General features: G+C 48.4%; 1 protein-coding gene across 5 annotated transcripts in view; it reads right to left on the minus strand.

The window, feature by feature from the left end:
- The window catches only part of RNF38 (ring finger protein 38), a 724,979-nt gene that overhangs the window by 84,085 nt on the left and 619,855 nt on the right, over positions 1-21,039 (minus strand). For all 5 annotated transcript variants that reach the window (XM_069237710.1, XM_069237731.1, XM_069237718.1 and 2 more), the window contains 2 exons: positions 11,770-11,854; positions 10,263-10,384 (listed from right to left, as the gene is read on the minus strand). In XM_069237710.1, coding sequence (XP_069093811.1) covers positions 10,263-10,384; positions 11,770-11,854 — 207 coding nt within the window. The remainder of the gene's footprint in view (positions 1-10,262; positions 10,385-11,769; positions 11,855-21,039) is intronic.

Consider the following 21,039-nt stretch of genomic DNA (forward strand, 5'->3'; position numbering starts at 1 on the left):
ACCCTAGAGAGCCCTGGCTGGATAGACACTAACCTATCTAATTCGGGTTTGCCTGGACCCATCATAGGTGTCCACCACACACTGGGCCAGCTTCCTACAGCCTGGGAATATTCTAAGATAAGGAATCTGCGGCTGGAATCTATGAAATATATTTAATAAGAAAAAATTGCTTCAAGATCCCGCAAGTGGAAGGGCCAATTAAATGTTTATGATCCTCAATAGAGATTCCTTGAATGAAGAAGATGGAATTACTGCTTTTCAGAAGTATTTCTCACTGTAGATGAAGACTGTTAGCAACTGTTTCTGTCATGGAACGACCACAGTAACAGAAAAGACTGTTGTCGCTGCTAACAGTTACTGGAACTCAGTTTACCAAAACATAGCAAGTGGACAATGCTTCCCTTAGCTAAAGTGTTTGATTGACATTCTTGGAAATTTGTTTTTCTCTTAACCAACTGACTTCACGTTCACTACGCAAGTCTACAGCTACTCGATCTCCTCATGAGAAATAAAAACAGGAAAGCAATTAAAAGGCAGATCAAACATGTTCTGTTCTGCCTGTGGTTTGGAAGATGTGAACTGCGATCAAAAAGAGCACTCGACAAATAACTAACTGTTTTAGCCATGCCAGCCTTATGTGTTACACCAACCACACTGTTGGTGATTATTATCTCCTTAATAATCTCCTGGTAATCTTCATTTTTTTCTAGAGGTTTTCCAGAAACCTGATCAGGGAATTCCATACGGATCAACAGGAGTATCCTAGGAGTGTGGAAAAACTTGCAGTGCTATGAAGACGTTTGGAGAAAATCATGCAAAACAATTCAATCGCATACCTTCCTTTCAGGAACGGTAAGTGGAAGTGAAAATCTGGAAAACGCGGAGTTTGTTTTACAAGGTGATACAAATAAACTCTCAATTTGTGACTTGCAAACCTAACAAATGTATTCCCAGACAATTCTGCAAAACGTAATATATTTCACCAAAACGGGGTTCCCTCTAAAAACAGCCTAACCCTTTCTCTGCAGTATACCGTATTAAATGTCTCCCAACCAATGCAGATGGCATTCGATCTCTACTCGGCATGGTTATTGTAGGAAGTTGGCTCTGTATATACTATCTCAAAGTGAGAGATAGTGTGCACAGAGTCCAAGGGTTCCCCTTAGAGGTAAGATAGTGGCAAAATTAGATAATTCTAATGCTTTATTTTGTGGTAGTGTGGTCGAGCAGTAGGCTTATCAGAGGGTAGTTTGTAGGAAAATGGCTCCCTGTTGCAGTTGCCCCGCACTTTTTGCCTGATAATGATGCTGACTTGACTGAGAAGTGTGATTGGACCCTGCTAACCAGGCCCCAGCACCAGTGTTCTTTCACCAAAAATGTACCATTATTTCCACAATTGGCACACCTCTGGCACACAGATAAGTCCCTTGTAAAAGGTACCAGTGGTACCAAGGGCCCTGTGACCAGGGAAGGTCTCTAAGGGCTGCAGTACGTGTTGTGCCACCCTTAGGGACCTCTCCCCTAACACATGCACACTGCCATTGCAGATTGTGTGTGTTGGTGGGGAGAAAAAGGCAAAGTCGACATGGCATCCCCCTCAGGATGCCATGCACACAAAATACTGCCTGTGGCATAGGCAAGTAAACCCCTCTAGCAGGCCTTACAGCCTTAAGGCAGGGTGCACTATACCACAGGTGAGGGCATTGCTGCATGAGCAATATGCCCCTACAGTGTCTAAGTCTATTCTTAGACATTGTAAGTACAGTGTGGCCATATTAAGCATAAGTTCTGGGAGTTTGTCAAAACGAACTCCACAGCTCCATAATGGCTACACTGAATACTGGGAAGTTTGGAATCAAACTTCTCAGAATAATAAACCCACACTGATGCCAGTGTTGGATTTATTAAAAAATGCACACAGAGGGCATCTTAGAGATGCCCTCTGTATTTTACCCAATCCTTCAGTGCAGGACTGACTGGTCTGTGCCAGCCTGCTGCTGAGAGACGAGTTTCTGACCCCTTGGGGTGAGAGCCTTTGTGCTTTCTGAGGCCAGAAACAAAGCCTGTTCTGGGTGGAGATGCTTAACACCTCCCCCCTGCAGGAACTGTAACACCTAGCAGTGAGCCTCAAAGGCTCAAGCTTCATGCTACAATGCCCAAGGCCACTCCAGCTAGTGGAGATGCCCGCCCCCTTGACACAGCCCCCACGTTTGTGGCAAGTCCAGGGGAGATAATGAGAAAAACAAGGAGGAGTTACCCACCAGTAAGGACAGCCGCTAAGGTGTCCTGAGCTGAGGTGACCCCTGCCTTTAGAAATCCTCCATCTTGATTTTGGAGGATTCCCCCAATAGGAATAGGGATGTGCTCCCCTCCGCTCAGGGAGGAGGCACAAGGAGGGTGTAGCCACCCTCAAGGACAGTAGCCATTGGCTTTAGCCTCCCAGACCTAAACACACCCCTAAATTCAGTATTTAGGGCCGACCCTGAACCCAGGAAATTAGACTCCTGCAACCTGAAGAAACAAGAATGACTGCTGACCTACAAGCCTGCAGAGAATATGGAAGAATGCAACTGCTTTGGCCCCAGCCCTACCGGCCTGTCTCCAACTTCGAAAACCTGTAACCAGTGACGCATCCGACAAGGACCAGCGACCTCTGAAGCCTCAGAGGACTGCCCTGGACTAAAGGACCAAGAAACTCCTGTGAGCAGCGGCCCTGCTCAAAACCAGCTACTTCTTTGCAACAAAGAAGCAACTTTCAAAGACTGCACGTTTCCCGCCGGAAGTGTCAGACTTCACACACTGCATCCAACGCCCAGAGAACAAACATCACAGGGAAGACTCCCCGGCGACTGCGAGCCCGTGAGTAGCCAGAGACGACCCCCCTGAACCCCACAGCGACGCCTGCAGAGAGAATCCAGAGGCTCCCCCTGACCGCGACTGCCTGTAACAAGGGACCCGACGCCTGGAACCAGCATTGCACCCTCAGCCCCCAGGACCTGAAGGAACCGAACTTCAGGGCAGGAGTGACCCCCAGGTCGACCCTCTGCCTAGCTCAGGTGGTGGCTGTCCCGAGAAGCCCCCACATGTGCCTGCCTGTACCGCTAGAGTGACCCAGGGGTCCCTCCATTGATTCCTATCTAAAACCCAAAGCCTGCTTTGCACACTGCACCCGTCCGTCCCTGTGCCACTGAGAGTGTGTTTTGTGTGCCTACTTGTGTCCCCCCAGTGCTCTACAAAACCCCCCTGATCTGCCCCCTGAGGACGCAGGTACTTATCTGCTAGCAGACTGGAACCGGAGCCCCTCCCTCCCACCTCCCCCTCTTAATGGCAGTTGCTGCGTGGCCGCGCCGCTGGCGTGTCGGAGGCGCGCCAGAGGCAAGCCTGTCTGCGCCTGAGCCGTGCCCAGCGCCAGTCCCCCTGGTCCCGCCAGTCAAAAGCCCCCCAGACTATACTACCACCCCCACTCTCTCCTCTCCCTCAACCCCGGAGCCCGCCCCAACTGCTGTCAAACAACTCCCACTCACACACAAGGCCCCTTCTCCTGCCACACCTGCCTTTTCTACTGGTCCACACCCGATGCAACGCACCACATCACCAAATACCTCACCCCCAACACAACAACCCCCGCACCTACCAACACACCCCACAACCTTCAGAAGCCCCACACCACAGCCACCCCCACTCTCAACAACACCACAAACATCCACACAAACACTATCACACACCACAACAACCACACCACCCGCAACCACCTCTACTGCCTACTACTGAACACCCGGTCCCTACACAAACATGCCATAGAACTCTGGGACCTCATCACTTCACACTCACCCGACATCGTCTTCCTCACTGAAACCTGGACAAACCCCACATCCGAGTCAGACATAGCCATAGCCACCCCGGAAGGCTACAAACTCCAACGCAGAGAACGACCCAACAAGCCAGGAGGCGGCATCGCCATCCTTCATAGAAACACCATCAAGGTCACCACCAACACTCTCGACACCCTCAACAACGCAGAACACATGCACTTCCTCATCCACGTCAACAACACCACCACCCCTCAGAGGCACCCTCATATACAGACCCCCAGGACCGCGCCCCCCTTTCTGCGACACCATCAGCACACATGCGCTCACCTCCACAGACTACTTACTCCTCGGCGATTTCAACTTCCACCTAGAAAACCCTCACGATCACAACTCATCTTACCTCCTAGACAACCTTTTAAATCTAGGACTCAAACAACTAGTCACAGCCCCCACCCACGCAGCTGGACACACACTCAACGCAATTTTCACATCCAGCCAACACATCACCTACACCCACACCACCAAACTCCAATGGACAGATCACCAATGCATCCACTTCTCCTACAACAAACCCCCCAAGCACCACCAACATCACACCACCCCCTACCGCATGTGGGACAAGATACCCACGGAACACCTAATCAACCAACTGACGCAAACCCCCCCCCAACATAACCAACCCCAACACCGCCGCTCACAGCCTCAACAAATGGGTCACCTCCTGTGCCGACAACCTCGCCCCCTCAGAAAAAACATCACTACCCGAAACATCAAGAACGCACCATGGTTCACCAGTGAACTCCACGAATCCAAACGCAAATGCCGCAAAGCAGAGAAAATCTGGAGACAAGAACCCACCACCACTTTCACCACCCTCAAAACCACCACACGCATCCACCACCAACTCATACGCACCGCCAAAAGAGCACACTACAAAGAACGCATTGACAACAACTCACAGAACAGTAAGGAACTCTTTACCATCATCAAAGAGCTCTCCAAACTCAAGGCCAGCAACCTAGAGCCCACACACACACAAACCCTCTGCAACTCCCTCTCAGATCACTTCCACCGCAAAATTCTTGACATACATAACAGCTTCGCTCAACATACACCCCCCTCCCACACCACTCACCCATCTCACACATACCCACCACACACACCACACAACCTACTCACCACCTGGGCCCCCACCAACGATGAAGAAACTGAAACCACTATGAACTCTATTCACTCTGGCTCCCCCTCCGACCCATGCCCCCACCGTATATACAACAGAGCCAGCCCCGCCATCGCCCCCATACTCCGAGCCACAATCAACAGCTCCTTCGAAACCGCCACCTTCCCAGACCTCTGGAAACACGCAGAAGTCACCGCACTCCCAAAAAAAACCAAAGCCAACCCAGACGATCTCTCCAACTACCGCCCCATCTCCCTCCTCCCCTTCCCAGACAAGGTTACGGAAAAAATGGTCAACTCCCGCCTATCCCACTTCCTCGAGACAAACAACACACTCGACCCCTCCCAATCTGGGTGTGAGAAAGTAGCCTCTTTCTAGCCTTGTTACCCCCACTTTTGGCCTGTTTGTGAGTGTATGTCAGGGTGTATTCACTGTCTCACTGGGATCCTGCTAGCTAGGGCCCAGTGCTCATACTGAAAACCCTATGTTTTCAGTATGTTTGTTATGTGTCACTGGGACCCTGCTAGCCAGGACCCCAGTGCTCATAAGTTTGTGGCCTATATGTATGTGTTCCCTGTGTGATGCCTAACTGTCTCACTGAGGCCCTGCTAACCAGAACCTCAGTGGTTATGCTCTCTCTGTACAAATTGTCACTAACAGGCTAGTGACCAATTTCACCAATTTACATTGGCATACTGGAACACCCTTATAATTCCCTAGTATATGGTACTGAGGTACCCAGGGTATTGGGGTTCCAGAGAGATCCCTATGGGCTGCAGCATTTTTTTGCCACCCATAGGGAGCTCTGACAATTCTTACACAGACCTGCCAGTGCAGCCAGAGTGAAATAACGTCCATGTTATTTCACAGCCATTTACCACTGCACTTAAGTAACTTATAAGTCACCTATATGTCTAACCTTTACCTGGTAAAGGTTGGGTGCTAAGTTACTTAGTGTGTGGGCACCCTGGCACTAGCCAAGGTGCCCCCACATTGTTCAGGGCAAATCCCCCGGACTTTGTGAGTGTGGGGACACCATTACACACGTGCACTATACATAGGTCACTACCTATGTATAGCGTCACAATGGTAACTCCGAACATGGCCATGTAACATGGGTAAGATCATGGAATTGTCACCCCAATGCCATTCTGGCATTGGGGAGACAATTCCATGATCCCCCGAGTCTCTAGCACAGACCCGGGTACTGCCAAACTACCTTTCCTGGGGTTTCACTGCAGCTGCCAACCCCTCAGACAGGTTTCTGCCCTCCTGGGGTCCAGCCAGGCTTGGCCCAGGAAGGCAGAACAAAGGACTTCCTCAGAGAGAGGGTGTTACACCCTCTCCCTTTGGAAAAAGGTGTCAGGGCTGGGGAGGAGTAGCCTCCCCCAGCCTCTGGAAATGCTTTGATGGGCACAGATGGTGCCCATCTCTGCATAAGCCAGTCTGCACCGGTTTAGGGATCCCCCAGCCTGCTCTGGCGCGAAACTGGACAAAGGAAAGGGGAGTGACCACTCCCCTGACCTGCACCTCCCCTGGGAGGTGCCCAGAGCTCCTCCAGTGTGCTACAGACCTCTGCCATCTTGGAAACAGAGGTGCTGCTGGCACACTGGACTGCTCTGAGTGGCCAGGGCCAGCAGGTGACGTCAGAGACTCCTTCTGTTAGGCTCTTACCTGTGTTGCTAGCCTATCCTCCTTCCTAAGTAGCCAAACCTCCTTTTCTGGCTATTTAGGGTCTCTGCTTTGGGGAATTCTTTAGATAACGAATGCAAGAGGTCATCAGAGTTCCTCTGCATCTCTCTCTTCACCTTCTGCCAAGGAATCGACCGCTGACTGCTCTGGAAGCCTGCAAAACTGCAACAAAGTAGCAAAGACGACTACTGCGACCTTGTAACGCTGATCCGGCCGCCTTCTCGACTGTTTTCCTGGTGGTGCATGCTGTGGGGGTAGTCTGCCTCCTCTCTGCACTAGAAGCTCTGAGGAAATCTCCCGTGGGTCGACGGAATCTTCCCCCTGCAACCGCAGGCACCAAAAGACTGCATCACCGGTCCTCTGGGTCCCCTCTCAGCACGACGAGCGTGGTCCCTGGAACTCAGCAACTCTGTCCAAGTGACTCCCACAGTCCAGTGACTCTTCAGTCCAAGTTTGGTGGAGGTAAGTCCTTGCCTCCCCACGCTAGACTGCATTGCTGGGTACTGCGTGATTTGCAGCTGCTCCGGCTCCTGTGCACTCTTCCAGGATTTCCTTTGTGCACAGCCAATGCTGGGTCCCCGACACTCTAACCTGCAGTGCATGACCTCCTGAGTTGTCCTCCGGCGTCGTGGGACCTTCTTTTGTGACTTCGGGTGAGCTCCGGTTCACTCCACTTCGTAGTGCCTGTTCCGGCACTTCTGCGGGTGCTGCTTGCTTCTGAGTGGGCTCTTTGTCTTGCTGGACGCCCCCTCTGTCTCCTCACGCAATTGGCGACATCCTGGTCCCTCCTGGGCCACAGCAGCATCCAAAAACCCTAACCGGGACCCTTGCAGCTAGCAAGGCTTGTTTTCGGTCTTTTTGCACGGAAACACCTCTGCAAGCTTTTTCACGACGTGGGACATCCATCCTCCAAAGGGGAAGTTCCTAGTCCCCTTCGTTCTTGCAGAATCCACAGCTTCTACCATCCGGTGGCAGCTTCTTTGCAAACTCAGCTGGCATTTCTTGGGCATCTGCCCACTCCCGACTTGAGTGTGACTCTTGGACTTGGTCCCCTTGTTCCACAGGTACTCTCGTCTGGAAATCCATCGTTGTTGCATTGTCGGTGTTGGTCTTTCTTGCAGAATTCCCCTATCACGACTTCTGTGCTCTCTGGGGAACTTAGGTGCACTTTGCACCCACTTTTCAGGGTCTTGGGGTGGGCTATTTTTCTAACCTTCACTGTTTTCTTACAGTCCCAGCGACCCTCTACAAGGTCACATAGGTTTGGGGTCCATTCGTGGTTTGCATTTCACTTCTAGAGCATATGGTTTGTGTTGCCCCTATCCCTATGTGCTCTCATTGCAATCTATTGTGACGGTAAATTGCTTGCATTGCTTTCTATTGCTATTACTGCATAATTTTGGTATTGTGTACATATATCTTGTGTATATTTGCTATCCTCATACTGAGGGTACTCACTGAGATACTTTTGGCATATTGTCATAAAAATAAAGTACCTTTATTTTTAGTATATCTGTGTATTGTGTTTTCTTATGATATTGTGCATATGACACCAGTGGTATAGTGGGAGCTTCACACGTCTCCTAGTTCAGCCTAAGCTGCTCTGCTAAGCTTCCTTTTCTATCAGCCTAAGCCGCTAGACACCTCTTCTACACTAATAAGGGATAACTGGACCTGGTGCAGAGTGTAAGTACCCCTTGGTACCACTACAAACCAGGCCAGCCTCCTACACTGGGTTCCGCAAGAACCACAGCACAGAAACCGCCCTCTTAGCATGCACCGATGAAATCAGATCCAGAGTCGACATGGGTGAGACCATAGCACTCATACTCCTGGACCTATCTGCAGCCTTTGACACGGTCTGCCACCACACACTCAGAAAACGCCTTCACGACGCAGGGATAAGGCACAAAGCCCTGGACTGGCTCACCTCCTTCCTCACCAACAGAACCCAAAAAGTCCGACTCCCACCCTTCCAATCGTCCGCCACCAAAATCACCTGCGGAGTCCCCCAAGGCTCCTCCCTCAGCCCCACACTATTTAACATATACATGACCCCACTAGCCAACATCATCAAACCCCATGTAATCACCATCCTCTCATACGCCGATGACACTCAACTCATCCTCTCCCTCACCCGCAACCCCAACACTGCCAAATCCAACCTACACAACGCACTCATCGACACCGCCACATGGATGACAGCCAACCACCTGAAACTCAACTCAAGCAAAACCGAAATAATCCTCTTTGGCCCACACAAAAACACTTGGGACCCCTCATGGTGGCACACCACGCTAGGCCCTGCACCCACCCCCGCCAACCACGCACACAACCTCGGCATCATCCTAGACTCCTCCCTCTCGATGACCCAACAAATCAACGCTCTCACCTCCTCATGCTTCAACACACTCTGTATACTGAAAAAAACATTCAAATGGATCCCCACAGAGACCAGAAAAACTGTCACTCACGCACTCATCAGCAGCAGACTTGATTACGGAAACGCCCTCTATGCCGGCACCACTCTAAAACTCAAGCGCAAACTACAGCGCATCCAGAACTCAGCAGCACGACTCATCCTCGACCTCCCCCGACACGAACACATCTACACATCTCTCCACACCTCAAATCCCTCCACTGGCTCCCCATTGACAAAAGGATCACCTTCAAGATCCTCATCCTCGCACACAAATCACTCCACAACACAGGCCCTGCCTAACTCAACGAAAGAGTCACCTTCCACACCCCCACACGAAACCTCCGCTCTGCTGACCTCTCTCTCGCCTCTGTCCCCCGCATCAAACACACCACCACCGGGGGCAGATCCTTCTCCTATCTGGCACCCAAAACCTGGAACACCCTCCCAACCCACCTCCGCAAGACCCAAAACCTACTTCTCTTCAGGAAGGGCCTCAAAACCTGGCTTTTCGAACAGTGATCCTCCCAGATCCACATACCTACCCCCCCCCCCCCAGCGCCTTGAGACCCTCGCGGGTGAGTAGCGCCCTTTATAAATCTCTTTGATTGATTGATTGATTTTTCTCCCCACAAGCACACACAAGCGGTGAGGCAGTGTGCATGTGCTGAGTGAGGGGTCCTCAGGGTGGCATAAGACATGTTGCAGCCCTTAGAGACCTTCCCTGGCATCAGGGCCCTTGGTACCAGGGGTACCAGTTACAAGGGACTTATCTGAATGCCAGGGCTGTGCCAATTGTGGAAGCAAAGGTACAGTTTAGGGAAAGAACACTGGTGCAGGGGCCTGGTTAGCAGGGTCCCAGCACACTTTCAATCAAAACTTAGCATCAGCAAAGGCAAAATGTTAGATGGTAACCATGCCAAGGAGGCATTTCCTTACAGTTATATTTCCTATATTTCAGAGATGCTTTTGCCTACATACTCTATCAAACTGAAGAAAACACTCAAAGAATGCGTTTAAAAAAAACAGACACTTGGGTACTTTGAAGCATGTATCAGTGAATTTTGTTATGTCTATGGTCTTATAAACATTGCAACATTTCCTTCATTATTTTTGCCAATTATGTATAAGTCACAATAAGCAAACGGATGGTACTCACAATGTCTGTTCTGACTGATGGTTGTTGAGATTAAATCTATAGGATGGAAGTTGCTCAATGTCTGCTTTTGTTAGCCCACGTGGTTTGGCTTCTCCCAATCTTTCCGCAAGGTTCAGCAACGCCTGTAGGATTCAGAACTCTTTTACTTATTTTTTAAGTTCACACAGGTCTTATTGAATCATGTAAAACTTTCATTGGGAGAAACGCCCAGGGAATGAACAACATTACTTGAAAGAAGAACATGTATTTCCCTCACTGAGCATCAGTATAGAAACATGTTAAACACCTGAAAACAAAGGGAACATCTAAAGTCTATGTTTTTAAAGATTTAAACTCCTTTGTTGTCAGAGTATACAGGAAGGTAACCATAGGGACAGTGGCCCATGCCCTATATCTTGCATTTTTTTTAAATTAAACATGAATTTATTTGAAAAATATTTATCACCAAAATTTTGTGAATTGGTGTGCAAGCTTTTTATAATTAGATACAGCTAGCAATGTTAGCTTCTAAATAGGATGTCTGTTTAAAATTAAAAGTCCTCTTTCATGCAATCAAATGAAAGGCAAAAGGTTCCACTTTCACTACAAAGTCTTATACACATGATGACAGAACTGAGTTTGCAAACCAGCATTTCTTTCAACGGTTTTAAGTATACATATAAAGCATTTTATAAATTATAATCCTACATTACTAAAGCACCATAAGCAAGCTAAGGCAAAGCCAAAAAACCTCTCGCTTTGGTGACCTATTGATTTTGACAATGGGTTTAGTCAGCGCTGTCCAATATCCATGATGCGCGCAGCATGGCTAAAGTAAAAAAAAAAAAAAAAAAAAATGCCTTTCACTCATCAACTGCCATAATATTGAAGGACCGTGCACCATGCAGAGTGGGTGTGTTTTTTTCCTTTTGAGTTATAGAACCAAGGTATTTTTGTTTAATAAATGGGCGGGGAGCGGAAGAAACATTGGAGATAGTGGGGGTGAATGACAAAGCAGCATTAGGTGGGTGGATCAGGGGGAGGGTGAGGGTGGGCAAAAAGAGCAAAACAGAGTGCAGAGGGTGAGCTGTACATAAACAAAGGAGATGGCTCGAAAAACACGCACTTTAATGGAAAAAATACTGCTTGAAAAGCAAGCAGTGGAAGCAGCGGTACCATCCAAACAAAGAAAATATAAAAGGGCAATAAACCATAGGAGGGACAAACACAAGAATTACAAGCTGGGACACAAATAAGTAGGCAAACAAGTGACAAGTAAAGCCAACCAATGGTAAGCAATTGGAGGGTTCCATACCCCTCTATGTCTTTGGTAAGCCATGATATGCCTCGCAATAGTGCATGCGCAGACTAGTAGGCTCAGTCTAAAAATACAGAGCCATATCCACACATGCTAATGCACTTTTCTCAAGGGTGAATTTGCAAATTTGTTCCTCCAAAAATGTATAAACGAGAAAGACTGCAAAATGATGCACAGCACAAAAAAATAATTTAGACTATAAATATTCACCTCATAGTTTTCAACCTCTCCATCTTCCACATCAAGCTCAAAGCTGAAAGTTGGGCCCACGGTGGGAGGCACTGGAAACATCGACCTGTCAAAGAAATCATCATTGTTTTGTTCAATGATCTGAAGAGCAAAGATTGTGTTTTAAGTCACTGAAAACAACAAGATATATTTTTCTCCCAAGAAGAATCAACAGGGAGATACACAACTGTATCGCAGTCTGTCAATGGCACCAAATTGCTAACCATATGGCTGTTGCCTGTAAAGCTTTGCCACTGAAAAAATAAACGTGGATTCATAACACAACTATGTTTTTTATTTTGAAAACGACCGATATGAGTATTATATGACAAACACACACTGATGGTATCCATAACCAAATTGAATGATCTAATAGATGTATTCAAGTTTCTTTCCAGCAGGAATGCTTTAAAGAACAGTTATGCAAGGTATTAGAAAAATTAGAGGCCAGGGTTACTGAAAACAAGTAAATTATCGATACAATTGATATGAATAATACGTTAACTTTAAAGTGATCCAGCACTCTTGGTTCTTGCTCTCCTTCCTGCACAACTGGTTGGTGAAGACTGCACTTCAAGTATGACAGGAAAACATTCTCCAAAAGGTGCTTCAAGACTTTTGGGCGTAACAGAGGTACAGCATCCTGTTCTAGTGCACCTGCCCCATACCCTGCATGTGTGCCATGAACCATTACTCCTTTGTAGCCGAATTCTTCTATTGTCATATTGGTTCGCACTTAATTAGGGATTGACTGGGTGGATGTAAGGAAATGCCTCTTTTTGCATGGTCACCCTCATGTTTTTTTGACTGATGCTGCTGTTTTTTCCACTTAAAGTGTGCACTGAGGGCTGCTAATCAGACATCAGTGCCTGTGCCCTTAAACGGGTATGTCGAATTGGCTCTTACCCAATTGGCTAAGCTACATTACCTGTAGGTTCTTAGTAAATAGTACTCAAGGTGCCTAGGGCAAGTAAGTTAGAGGGTACCCCACGGATAGCTGCAATGGTCGTGCCACTGTATGTGTGACATAAGCGAAACGAGACTCCCAGCCAGCCATTTGCAGTCTGGAATGGCAGTTTAATAAGCAGGCCGACTTAGCCATACAAAGCAATGGCACAGTCAGACTTTCCCCAGTATGTGTGTAAGCCACCCCCTGTGGCAGGCCTATCAAGTCCTAAGGCAGGACGCAACATATCCCATGGGCAGAACATTAATTTGACATGTTCTGATAGTTAAAACATGAAACTTTTTTTTACTGTGAAAAAGACTGGCTGCCCAATTGGCGAGTACAGGGCTACATGCTGACCCCTTAGTTGTGCTAACTCTGGAACAGTGTGACCGAAGTGGGTCATCAAAGGTACCAAACAACTAGTTACATTAAGCCAGACTTGATTCTCAGGTCGACATTATTTAACAAGTTGCAGTATAGAGCTTTAGAAAAGCTGCCACTTTGTTGCCTTCAGTCTCCTGTACCCATGGTTGCACACAGGGTTCTGTAGCTGAGACAGTTTTCTGCCCTCCTGGGGAGACATATCGCACGGAAAATGATACAATAGGGGTCCACACTGGAAGGAGGTGTCAACTTTCTTCTGCAGGAAGCCACACCGGTGTTGACGCAAAAGGTGAGCTTCTACGAAGAAGCCGCCTTTGAAGGGCAAATGGGTAACACTTGGGAGAGGGGCAGCTCCATTGTTCAGGCAGACAGGCTGGAGATAGGAGAGGGGAAACCAGTTGCCAAACTGTTTTTTCTGGGGTGTGTAGCCCCCTTGGTAGCCACACCTCTGCCCAGATGCCACACTTCGCAGGTAGTGATCATCAGGTGAGAGGGAACTTGGTAGCCTATTGGCTACAAACTGCATCCTTCCCTGGGGTCATTTTCTGAGTTTAAGTAGGTTACCTGAACTCCGAACTTGACTGGACCGGAAGACGAACAGAGGAAGGAATGCCCTGTTCCACCATGGAGCCAGCAAAGAGAGGCTGCACTGTCATGGACTGCACCTGCTGGCTAACAAAGGAGAGGGACTGTGCCTGCCATGTACTGCTCAATGAGAAGTTATGTCCAGTGCTCAAGCAATGCAAAGGGACATTGAAGGGCTAGCTGTCTGGCCTCCTGTTTGCAGCAAAGGGACACAACAACTGAAGACTGCAGGGGTAAGTTGGTAGCCTAAAGTCTTCAACCCGCCATTATCCTCCGCCATGCAGAGCGAGAGACCAGGACCTGATACACAAAGTTGCACCCAACTTTGCGGAACCCAGGAGTGTTGTCAGAGTTCAGCTGGGACCTCCAGAGGATGAGTTAACAATCCAGGAAGGATTGGCCAGTGATTACGATACTGGGTAACTGGTAGTCCAGTGGCAACTTGACGTCAGCCAGCAACAACAGGCTGTCGAGGGACTTTGACTGTGACCAGGACTGCCTCACTCCCTTTGTGGCTGAGAAATAATCATAGCAAGACCCCCGTCAACCTCATCATATCCACAGCATCCTTTAAACATCTTCTGCAGCCATCACTTCCATAGAAAAGACACGCAAAAGATAAAAGTGCCTTGAACTGACTTAAGACTGCTTCATCTGCTGAAATAACTTTGAGGGCCTTGCAGGTCCCCCTGACTAGCTCCCCACTAGAGTTGGTCGCCTAAATTGACTCCAAGTGACTGCATTTCACCTACCCCAAACATTTTAGTGAAAAGAACTCTAGGTGTTAAATCTGCAGATACTTGTGAACGGTTGAGTGAAAATAAATACTGTATCTCAGGAACCCTCTCATGGATCTTTTTCATTGTGGTGGTTAAAAATATAGTCTATTTTTTATCAATAGGAATCAGATTTCTTTGGATTCTTGTTGATTTGTTCTTCAACCTTTTTGGTACTATTTAGATGCTTTACACGTGTTCCTTTGTGTAAGCCTTGCTGCTCAGTCACAGCTACCCAGATTTGAGCTGAAGGTTTGACAAAAACGAAACTGAAGGGTCCTAAAGGGTTAGTAAGTGTACTACGTGGTGAGGACTCACACCATATATTACACCCCATTCCCTCACAGCGGATGTTGTAAGAAGACAGAGTAAGCACTAAGTCTGCAAATACCCCAACAGTATTTTTATGTCCTGATATGTTCTGGCTCTCTCAGCTTCCCAACTAGTTAGAAAACGAATGGCATAAAAAGTATGTTTGGTAAAGGAGAGCACATATGCCAAACTATGCTTCCACTGACAACTTCCGGGCATTAAGACGCACATTTGTTTGAAACATTTTATAAGCTTTCTATATGCAACAGTAGCCTTCATCACTTTGTGGCTTGGGGTGAGACCAGCAAAAGTAATAGAAGATTGGTCTAACATTCAAACTGTATCTCGTCTTATGAGTAAAACCTAGGAGCGCTAGAAAATACTAGGTTGTGTATCGTTTCCTGGCTGATCGGAAGTACTATCACAGCCTGAGGAAGAAAGATGGTGTACTGAAAACGCATCCCTCCTAAGGAAAATTAAATAATGATCTTTTGAGTGGGAAGGTTTGAGGTTACTCAATCTTTTCTGCTAGAGTAATCACAAATAAGGACATTTTCATGTTAAGAGCTCAGTGTCAACTTATTACTGCATCATATAGCTGTGCATAGAAGAAGTAAGATCAGGGTGAGGTCAAGTCAGCAAGCATGATCTTAGAAAGGATGATTTACTTATGAGAGCCCCCTAACTCATTTGCTTTCTAAGAAGACATCTTAAACCAAATTAAGACAGCTGAGAAGGAATAGCAACTTACCAGTAATCCTAGTTCTACTCCAGGGGAATCTTTATTATAGTCTTAAATACTGAAATGTCCTACCCAGGATCCCACTTTCTACAATGTACCCAGTAAGCCTCTTGTAGAAAAGTCATTCTTTTGGGCAAGGTTATCCCCACTTTTTGCCTGCTGTCAGGATACTTTGCCTGTCTTCACTGGAATACTGCTAACCAAGACCGCAGTCATTGTGTTCTCACCCTCTAAACTTGGTTGCCTAGGACTATGCAGACCCCACAATTGGATTACTGGTGCCCCCCATATAAGTCCCTAGTATATGGTAACTAGGAACCCAAGGCACTGGGGCATCAGGGGTTCCCCATGGACAACCACATGCATTGTGCCAGCCATGGGAACCCATGCAAAATGTGCCTGCAGGCATGCCATTGCAGCCTGCGAAAAAAGGTGCATTCTTCCTTTCGCTACAGGTCACTACACCAGGTTACTGTAGGTCACCCCTCTGTTGAGCCCCCGCTAGGCCAGAGGGCAGGGTGTAGGTCCCTGTGTATGTGGGCACAACTGCATGAGCAAAGATGCCCCTACGAACTCCAGCTCCATTACACTGGACTTCGTAAGTGCAGGGAAGCCATTTTACCCATGTACTGGACACCTTCGGTAACTCCGAACCTGGGCATGTTTGGAATCAAACATGTCAGAACCATACCCCAATACTGTTGCCAGTATTGGTTACATGACTCCATGCACTCTGGGGGCTCCTTAGAGGACCCCCAGTATTGCTCCTACCAATCTTCTGGAGATTTACAGGCAGCCGGCGCTGTTGCCACCAAACAGACAGATTTCTGCCCTCGTGCTGCTTGACCAGCTCAGGCAGAATACGGAGGAACAAAGGATTTCCATTGGGAGAGGGAGGTAACACCCTCTCCCTTGTAAATAGGTGTTAAATGGCTTGGGTGGGGAAGCCTCCCCAAGCCACTGTTATGCTTTGAAGGGCACATTTTGTTGCCCTCCCTGCATAAACCGGTTTGCACCAGTCCAGGGACCCCTGGTCCTGCTCTGGCGCGAAACTGGACAAAGGAAAGGGGACTCCCCTGTCCATTACCACCCAAGGGGAGGTGCCCAGAGCTCCTCCAAGGGGCCACCTGATTCTGTCATCTTGAATCCAAGATGGCCAGAGGCCCTTGGGGGCATCTAAGTAGCCAGGTCAGGTAGGTGACTTCACAGCCCCCTCCTGATAGGTGGTCACCCTGCTAAGTGACCAATCCCCCTTACTGGGCTATTTAGGGTCTCCCTCTTGGGTGGGTACTTAGATTCGACATGCATGATTCCAGCAGGACTCCTCTGCAACATTTACTTCATCTTCTGGCCACTGGAACCGCAGCTGGACTCTACAGGAACCAACAATCTGCAACTTCAGCGATGACTCCGCTTTGCAACATTGTTTCTCCAGCTCTTTCCAGCAACTGCAATATTTCCACAGCTGTGCATCCTCCAGGCCCATGAGGCTCCAGCCTGCACCAAGAAGTAAGAAAGAATGTCCCTTGCAGTGAAGGAGTCACTCCCCAGCATCTTCAGGCACCAACTGCAACAACGACCGGCTGCATGGAACTTCTCTCCTCCAGAGCTGCGTGGATCCTGCATTACACCTGTCCGACTTGGGAGACGGTAGCCCTGTGCTCTGCGAGTCTTGCAGCTACCAAGGCTTGTTTGCTCCTCCCTCCAAGGAATCGTCTCGCTTTGTATAGCCCTGGCCCCCAGCACTTCTTACGGCCAAGCACAGTCTCCTCTCTGCTGCTCCAGCGATGTAGGACTCCTTTTCAGGTGTGCTGAGTGGGCCTCACTGCAACTGTTGCCAGTGGTTTGCCTGTGGGAGCTCCCTCTTCTTCTTGTGACTCGCCCGTCTGCTGTGGATCACCCTGGGCTCCCCTCCTTGGGTTGAGTCCCCTGGGCCTTGTTGGTCCTCTTCAGCATTGCAACTCGTATTCCACTTCTTTTGCATTTGCCAAGGCTTGTTGGCGGTTCTCCAGCACCAATGACCAACTGCAACCCGACAGACGACGTGGGACACCATCTGCATCACTGCAGGAACTCCTCTTCATCTCCTGTGCTGCACAGCTGGTCTTCTTCGTACCCCCATCGACTTGGTCCCATACCCACAGAAGGGTGGGTAGTGGCTCCTGCTACAACCGGACACTCCATCACGAACTGGATTCGGTTCCCTTCCTTTGCAGGTCCTATTCTGCCAGAATTCACCTTTGGGTTCTTTCAGTCTTATTTGGGTCTTGCACAACCCTTTTCCAAAGTCCTCCTGTTGGGTTTGGGGAAAACCAGGTCCTCACCTCTGCTCTCCTGGTTGCTGGGGGCCAACTCTGGTACTCATCTCCTGGGGTTCCTAGTTCCTCCAGCTCCTCTCTAAAGTTTCCACATCCTTGGGTGGGAGACTATCTCGCATTCCACTTATTTAATATATGGTTTGGCCGTCCCCTGGGGCCTACACTATTTTCTATTGCTTTTGCCAATGTTTATTGCTCTTTACTGATTGACAATATGTATGTAATAGTGTGTTTACTTACCTCCAGTTGGGGGTACTGCCTAATAGTATTCTAGTATTTGTGTTACCATAATAAAGTACCTTAATTTCAACACTGTGTGGTTCTTTCATGTACGATAGTGCTGTGTACTATAGTGGTATTGCATAAGATTTGCATATCTCCTATATAAGTCTTGGCTGCTCATCCATAGTTACTTACCACAAGAGCGCCCTGGCTTCCTAGACACTGCCTACACTTCACTTATAGGGGATAGCTGGACCTGGTATAATGGGATAACACCACAGGTGCTCACCACACCAGACCAGCTTTCTACACATCTGTTTTCAGAGAGTATGCTAAACATATGTAACTACAACAACACGTTATAAGTACAAGTTACTTACCTTCGGTAACGCATTATCTGGTAGAGACAATATCTAGCTGCAGATTCCTTATCTTTAAACTTCCCAGGTGTCAGAATGGATCTGGAAGATTTTAACGTGAGCAGCACCCTGCACGCCACTAGGTGGCATTGATTGGCTCTGTACGTCGTCTGAACCTGAAGTGACATCGCAGTCAATTACATACGTGCCACCTTGACACATTGACATCAATTACTTATTCATGACTCCAACACAAGGAGCACAGAGCCATAAAGTGCACTGACACTGGTGTGTCCAAACTAGGGCCCTGAAAGGGAGTATCCTTAGCCCTAGAAATCTGTATGCAGATCGGGGAGGAGGGTTGCATCGGTGGAAGATATCCAGGACTGGGACTCCACGCTCTAACGCAGTGGTCGCAGCTTTGGCTCTGGTGTAATGAGCACCCAAGCCCTCAGGGGGTTGCTTCTTGGCCAATGCATAGCAGATTTTGATACAGATTCCAACCTATTGGGACATGGTTTGTTTCTGCACCCCTGACCTTACTTAGCTGCAACATAGCCCACATAGAGTTGGTTTGCAGCCGAAACTCTTTTGTACGGTCAATGTAGAATGTCTATTCTCTTTTTGGGTCAAGGCGGTGGAGGTGCTCATCATCGTTAAAGGGATGTGAAGTGTATAAAGTGGGCAAGTGGCAGATTGGCCCACATGAATGGTGTCACCACTTTCGGTAGGAATGAGGCCGTAGTTCAAAGGCCCAGTTTGTCTGGGTAGACAGATAAGTAGGGAGGCTTGTATGACAAAGCCTGCAACTCACTCACTTTCCAGGCAGATGTTATTGCCACGAGAAATGCTGTTTTGATGGTGAGCAGCCAGAGGGGACAATTGTGCAATGACTTAAAAGGAGCACACACAAGAAAAGTGAGGACCAGATTAAGGTTAAAACTGTAGCAAAATGAAAGGTGAAGGGAGAAACATATGTAAAAGTCCTTCGAGGAATCTATTTGAAATAGGGGATTTAAATAGGAGGGTTGGTCAGGCAGCTGCAAGAAGGCAGACAGAGCAGAAAGGTAACTCTTAAGAGTACCCAAAGCAAAGTTTTGCTAGGCAAGGGCAAGAACAAAAAGGAGGACATCAGACAGAGATGCAGAAAGAAGGTTGATAGATTTCTCCGTACAATATATTATAATTTTATTCCATCAGCAGGCGTAGACAGTCTTGGTAGAGGGACGCCTGGCTGCCAGAATGACATTACAGACTACAGATCACAGAGGAAGGTCGAATACTGTCAACTGTCGCAGCTCAATCTCCATGCAAGAAGGCAGAGAGTTGACAGGTTCGGGTGGGGAAATCCTACCCTGCTGCTGCAACAGAAGATCCTCCCGAAGGGGCACATTGATCAGAGGATCGATCCTCATGTGAAAAAGCTCGGGATACCAGACTCCGTGCCCAGTCCAGAGCCCTAACGATGATGTGAGCCAGGTCATTCCTGATCTTCTTGAGAGCTCTGGGCAGGAGTGGTATGGGCGGAAAGGTGTACAGGAGTCCTGAGCTCCATTCGAGACGAAAAGTGTCTTCGAGCGATAGCTGCCTTGGAAAGTCCAGCACACAAAACTGCTGACATTGCACGTTCCCAGTGCAGGTGAACAGAGGCCAAGGCTTTTCCCACTGCTGCAAGAACACAGCGGCACCTTTGGATGGAGACGTCACTCTTGATCCGCTAGGCATTGACGGCTGAGTTTGTCCACTCTGGTGTTCGGAGAACCTGCCAGGTGTTGAACCACCAGGGATATGCCCTACTGTTCCAGCCATATCAAGAGATGCAGGGACTCCTGACAAAGGGTCCACAACCCCATCCTGCCTTGTTTGTTGCAGTCTCACACAGCTGTATTGTTGTCCAAGAACAGCTGCACTAGCCTTCACTTGATAGAGGGTAGAAAGGCTTTAAATACCAGTCGCATTGTTTGGGGCTCCAGCAAGTTAATGTGGAGCCTGGATTCCGGCAGAGACCAGAGTCCTCTGATCTCCACCTTTCCCCGATGGCCGCCCCATCTCAGGAATGACACATCTGTCACCACTGTGAGATCTGATTGGGGAAGGGAGAGGGGTCTGATTCTGACCCAATCGCAGTTCTTTAGCCACCACTGCAGGCCCTTCGCAGTTTCCTCTGAGACATGGACCATGTTGGAGAGATACCACATAGGAAAATGGCTGCCTGTTGCAGTTACCCCCCACTTTTTGCCTGATACTGATGCTGACTTGACTGAGAAGTGTGCTGGGACCCTGCTAACCAGGTCCCAGCACCAGTGTTCTTTCACCTAAAATGTGCCATTGTTTCCACAATTGGCACACCACTGGCACACAGATAAGTCCCTTGTAAATGTTACCAGTGGTACCAAGGGCCCTGTGACCAGGGAAGGTCCCTAGGAGCTGCAGCATATGTTGTGACACCCTAAGGGACCCCTCACCTAACACATGCACACTGCTATTGTAGATTGTGTGTGTTGGTGGGGAGAAAAAGACAAAGTCGACATGGCATCCCCCTCAGGATACTGCCTGTGGCATAGGTAAGTCACCCCTCTTGCAGGCCTTACAGCCCTAAGGCAGG

Source organism: Pleurodeles waltl, chromosome 1_2 (genome assembly GCF_031143425.1).
Source record: "Pleurodeles waltl isolate 20211129_DDA chromosome 1_2, aPleWal1.hap1.20221129, whole genome shotgun sequence".
NCBI classification, from domain to species: domain Eukaryota; kingdom Metazoa; phylum Chordata; class Amphibia; order Caudata; family Salamandridae; genus Pleurodeles; species Pleurodeles waltl.